This window comes from Acanthisitta chloris, unplaced genomic scaffold (assembly GCF_000695815.1).
Source record: "Acanthisitta chloris isolate BGI_N310 unplaced genomic scaffold, ASM69581v1 scaffold8920, whole genome shotgun sequence".
NCBI lineage: Eukaryota > Metazoa > Chordata > Aves > Passeriformes > Acanthisittidae > Acanthisitta > Acanthisitta chloris.
Genome location: NW_008649954.1, coordinates 22,576 through 28,575, shown reverse-complemented (window position 1 = coordinate 28,575; position 6,000 = coordinate 22,576). Strand labels below are relative to the sequence as shown.

The 6,000-nt window shown below is 44.7% G+C and overlaps 1 protein-coding gene across 1 annotated transcript in view; it reads right to left on the bottom strand.

The window, feature by feature from the left end:
- TMEM255B (transmembrane protein 255B) overlaps positions 1-6,000 on the bottom strand; it is a gene marked incomplete at its 5' end in the record, with an annotated part of 31,733 nt that overhangs the window by 6,475 nt on the left and 19,258 nt on the right. The window contains 2 exons of the mRNA XM_009080446.1: positions 1,896-2,055; positions 2,560-2,645. Coding sequence (XP_009078694.1) covers positions 1,896-2,055; positions 2,560-2,645 — 246 coding nt within the window. The remainder of the gene's footprint in view (positions 1-1,895; positions 2,056-2,559; positions 2,646-6,000) is intronic.

Below are 6,000 nucleotides of genomic sequence, written 5' to 3'. Positions count from 1 at the left end.
TTTCCCTTGAACTGAGGTCCTTTCTTTTCTGCTCCCACTGCAGAGGAGACATTGAACAGCTTATTCAACTCAGATTTTCAGCTGGAGCTCTGACAAACTCCAGGCTGGAGCTCCAACCGAGCCTGCACATCCACTGCTGCTGTGACTTCCTTGCACACCTTTATGCCATCCAGACAGAGAACTGAGACCATGACCCAGGATCTGACTCCTAGCCATGCAATGTGCCAGGCCATGGAGCCCCCAGTTCTCGCAGGAACATCTCCTTGGCTTGGTGTCCCTCACAAGCAGTGATGGCCCCATGAAGCACAGAGCCATATCAGGATTGGAGCTTATCCTGCTACAAAGCATTAAACCAAATCCCACGTAAGCCTTGGTTTGGGCAAGACAGATTAGGAGGACTCAGGTGTGCTCTCTGCACCCTTTCCCATCTCAGGAGAGCACTAGGAACTCCCACAGCTGCACCTGCACCCATCTGCTAGGCAGAGAAAACACTTCGTGGGCACTCAAAACCTGCAGTGCTTCCCCAAGGACTTACTGAAGGTGATTCCTACCTTCACCTCTTGGTGTGTCTGCTCTCCTCTCATTTCCCACCGTGGTTGTTTCTGCTCCCCTTTTGCCATTGCTCCTCTGACAGGGAGGGGATGAATTAAGATGGGAAAGTTGCTTCCACTCCTTCTCATTGGGCAGCTGCAACTCGTTACTGGCTGGCTGCAACCTATTATCAGCTCCTTGCAAGAGTCTTCTCACATAAAGGACAGCTCAGCTGCACGTTTCTTAAGTGGGAAAGCTCAGTGTGCTGTGATAAGCTAGAGAAAGGAAATTTTGTAACTCCTGACAGAGGTGAATTTCAAATCATTCATATGGCCCTGCTGTGTCACATGGTTTTTAAGCACCCAACACATGTTGTAGATAGATAGCCTGGGCATGCTTGCTAAGGGATGCTGGATGGTCAGAGCTGGGCCTGGATAGTCTCAGCCTGACTGGGTCCTTGGCTCGCTGGCTGCCAGCTCTGAGCAGCCCCTTACCTCCAGTCTGCCCCTGCTCCTGCTCTGATACTCCTCTCAGCTGTCTCTTGCTTTCTCTTCCCTGTTCCATCCCTCTCTTCTTTTGTTTTGCCCATCTTTCTGTTTACTTTTCCCCTCTGGAATAGTCACCACAAACACCACGGATCTAAGATGACCTGTGCTGCTATCACACCTCCCTTTCACTCCTGCATTTCACCTCCATCCTCTTGCCTCTGCCCATTTAGTTTGGAAGCTCTTTGCCTGGGAACATCTACTCTTCTGAAAGCCTAGGAAATCATGAGCCACTTGCTTGTCTTTAGGCACTGTTTTAGCAAACACAGCCACTAACAGTGATAATTCCAAGAACAGCAACTTCATCCTTTTAAGGTGTCAGAAAATCTAGGCAGATGAGGCACTGTGTTGGAGAATCCCTCCAGCCACTTCTGAATGAAGTGGTGCAGAGCAGCACAACGTGATGGTGTGGCACAGGGACCAGTTAGGTGGCATTGCTTAGTGAAACAAATGAGGATGTCAAAGTGACCTGAATACAACTGTGTAAATAAAAACTTGACTGGTACTTCAGAGTCCATCCCCAACCTTGGGGAAAAGAACTACATATGGTTAAACACTCACACCTAGGGCCTGAGTTTTACATGTCAGCTACAAACTAACGTCCTCTGCCTCTGTTTTTTCCCTCCATTCATGCATTTGACCAGACTTGACCTACTTAGCAGTGAGCTTAAGCTAAAGGTGTAACTCCACATTCCCAGAACACACAGGAAACATGTTTAAAGCGTCTCCTTTGTACACTTAGGCCTCTTTGTTTTTAACCTATTGAATCATGTCAAGAAGCACAGAAGTCCTCACATAAGGCAAAAGACTGAGCCTTACCATGTCTTTAAATGCCCCAAGAATGGCTGCTGTAATAATCCCCAGGAAGAGGCCGATGATGTTGAGGACTGTGGAGGACCACAGCAGTCTGTACAGGTGAACTACATCCTGGCAGCTGCTCACACCGAGGAATTCATAGTAGCTGGAGGACTGCTCTGAACTGAAAGGGAATGCAGACAAGGTCACTGCACAGGGAATGGTTTTGCACATAATACAGAGCACCCAGAGGATCTCAATCCCTCCTGCTTGCTTTCCTCTTTGGCAAAGTACTTAGAATCATAGAACCATAGAATCATCAAGGTTGGAGGAGACCTCTGAGATCATCAAGTCCAACCATTAACCTGTCACTGCTGGAACCCCTAAACCCTAAACCAGATCCTCCACTGTCAGATCCAGATGCCTCTTCAACACTTCCAGTGATCCATTTGGATCACTCAGCAAAGAGCTTCTGAACATATTCAAACAAAAAGAAACTGAAATCATACCAACACTAATAAACAACCCCTAACCTCTTCTCCTGGCATCAAGACTTCAGTTGCAGAGGAACTGGATTTCTCAGCATACAACCAACCCCCTTGTGTTGCTCCTCCAGGTCCTATCATTTATGAGTAAGGATAACCAACCAAGGACTCCTCAGAGGCCATCAATGCACACAGGTACTTACTTCTCACAGTTGTACAGATCACAGCAATAACACGTGTTACTCTTTATTTTCAGCTGGCACTTGCTGTTTAAGGTATGACATGTCACCTGCCAAAAAAAGAAGAGACTTTTATTCTCAGTGTCTCAGTGTTGTATGACTCATCATACTGACCACAAAAAAAAAAAAAAAGTATCTACTGCAGAGTCAAGTTTTACTACTGGTTGTGCAGAAAGAGCCTGAGATTCCAAAATCCATGACTGCAGGCCAGAAGGACATCTCTAAACTCCTAGGAGTTTCAAGCAGGACGTCAGCTCTCTGAGGCAGAAGGCCTTTGTACCATGGAGCACCAGCAGCCAGGGCTGCCAGACTTTGCCTGGTGCTTTTCAGCTGAGACCCAGAGTCTGTAGCCTGGAGATTCAGATCTCTCTGTCTGTGGTCTAGAGACCATGGGTCTTGAAAGATACACTACAACAAGTGACTGGAGTGGATAAGAATACAGTCCATTATAGTGGGGGAAATGGGCAAAGAAGTTTATCTGAGCAATAAATGGAGTGCTCTCCTTTCAGTGAAACCCTCCTGAAGGAGAAAATAATTAGGAACAACAATAAGAACAATCTCCAAACCCACAAACAGAACTGTTTAGAGGAGCTCCAACCACTCCAGCAAGTAAGTATCATTTCCTGCAGGAACAAAACACTGAAAAGGTTTGTTTGTGTGAGGAGGAACTGCAGGGATGGACAGAGGTTAGAGCAATAAAGGCAGGCACATGTGCCACTCTCCATCCAGGCAAGAAACCATTTTAATTACTCCTGAAATGTGGTAGGTATTAATCACTTCTATTTGACACTACAGACCAATGGAAATACTTTGCATGCAAGGATTTTTTTCCCCCTGAGATTTTTTGCTTATTGACTTTGGAGAAGAGAAGGTTGTGTGGAGACCTCAGAGCACCTTCCAGGAGCTGAAGGGGCTCCAGGGAAGCTGCAGAGGGACTCTGTGTTAGGAGCTGCAGGGACAGGACAAGGGGAAATGGATTCAAATTGAAGGAGGGGAAATTTAGGTTAGATCTTAGGAAGAACTTTTCCCTGTGAGGGTGGTGAGACACTGGCCCAGGTTGCCAAGGGAGGCTGTGGCTGCCCCAACCCTGGCAGTGTTCACAGCCAGGTTGGATAAAGCCTTGAGCAACCTGGTGTGGTGGGAGGTGTCCCTGCCCAGGGCAGGGGGCTGGGACTAGATGATCTCTAAGGTCCATTCCAGCCCCTAAAATTCTATGATTCTATGAAATCCTGGAGAGCTGTCAGGTTTTGAAAGCTATCAGGTCAGAAAATACATTCTTTCTACAGCTTTTATTTTGACAGAAAAAATGTCCTGTAACCAATGAGAAGAATTTTGTTCTCAAAATGTAAATAAAATGTATTGTTGAAGGGAAAATTCCTCATAATTAAAAAGTAGAAGAAGAATGCTTAGAAATACATCATTAGCATCATAGAATTTTCAGACCAGGTTAGGTTGCTCAAGGCTTCATCCAACCTGGCTTTGTTAGGAAATAAAAGCAGTTTTGCCCTCTCTAGGCAATAGTAATCTGCCCCTTTTAATATAGAAGGCAAGAAGTGCAAAAGAGATCAGCAAGGTCTTGGACACATTTTTAGCTGGTTCTAGACTACAAAACACATGGGCCAAGGAAGTTACCGTAGTAGTTGTCTATTTTTATCATCAAGGCTTCATCCAACCTGGCTTTGTTAGGAAATAAAAGCAGTTTTGCCCTCTCTAGGCAATAGTAATCTGCCCCTTTTAATATAGAAGGCAAGAAGTGCAAAAGAGATCAGCAAGGTCTTGGACACATTTTTAGCTGGTTCTAGACTACAAAACACATGGGCCAAGGAAGTTACCGTAGTAGTTGTCTATTTTTATCACTGCATTTTTAAAACATGCAAAGAACAAGACACTCTTTTTTGGGAGAACCTTGAATAAACCCAAGTAAACAAATTACTGTGTGGTGTGAGCAAGGGTGGTGGAAACAGGCCATTTGTGGGTATTCTGCATGTCAAGACCTATTATGCCATTTCAGTGAGCAGACACTTAGCTTTCTCATGCCCTGGATGTTTGTGATTGCCTATGCTCAGCATCAATTGAAGAGATGTTGTCATCTCATGGTATTTGCAAGAAAATCAAATTCATTCTGCTTTGATCAAAGAGAACAGTAACAGACAAACCAAATGAGCTGGAGACCACTCATAGGCAACCAAAAGGAAACTTGCACTCAGTAAAGGATCTGCCTTCCTAGTTAAGTGTTTGCCTGGAATGCAGAGCATGTCCCCTGCTCACTAGCTGGCTAACCTTGGAAAAGCAAGAGCCAAGGATGAATGCCATGGATCCTGAACTCTGAACTAGCATATGCTGACTCTAGATCAATGGACAGCCAGACAGGAATGTTATTACAAACTACCTACACTTTTAAAAGATGTGTGTTATGTTTTTGCAGCATAGAGGAAGGAGTTCTGGGTGGCCCAGCTTTAGACATTCCCAGAATCCGCAGAGCTGTGGAAAACTGCCTGGCCAGAAGCCTGAAGCTGGGGTCACCTGCAAGGAGCTGTGGTCAGTGTGACACCAACCACATGCTTATTACAGGAATCAGGAGCATTTCTCAGGCAGTGTCTGTGTCTGAGCCTGTGTGCACACTGCAGGAGAGGATGGAGTAAAACTTACAGGAAAGTTTTAGGAAACAGACAGCAGAGTGGCAGCTAACGACTGGACTCGATGGTGTTAAGAGTTCTCCTCCAACCTTGATGATTCTATGATTCTATGAATTGAATTGTGTTTTTCTGGTCCAGAAAATGCAATAGTTATCATGTTTCTTTTAGCAAGAAAATAAACCAAGTGCAGTGATTCTTGCAGATGTGAATTGATGAAGCCGCACGGTTTTATGATGAGTGAGAATATGATATAATATGAAACTGTGCTTTGATTATGAATGCAATATGAAGAAATGGAAGTGTTGAAGAGGCTTCTGGATGTGGCACTGGAGGATCTGGTTTAGGGTTTAGGGGTTCCAGCAGTGACAGATTAATGGTTGGACTTGATGATCTTAGAGGTCTCCTCTGACCTTGATGGTTCTATGACCCTATGAAAAGGTGTTGCCACACTTCATAAGTTTTTCTGGATAGGTCTTTAGTCCAGGAAATCAATGAACTATTATTTCTGTCATATATTTTCTGGAATTAACAACAGGGTGCCCTAACAGCAAGATTTAAGGAGCATTAGCTGCTTAACCTAATAATATACTTTGCTAAGCTTTGGAGAATTATTAGCAGTAACATTCCCCATACAGCTCTTCTTAGCCATGGGAGGAATGGTGATGAAGGACATCTGGCTTCTTGTAAGCTATACTACTGTTTAGCTGTTCTCAATCCTGCTCTGCTTTTCTTATAGAAAACTCCCACCAGTTGACCACATTAACAAAAG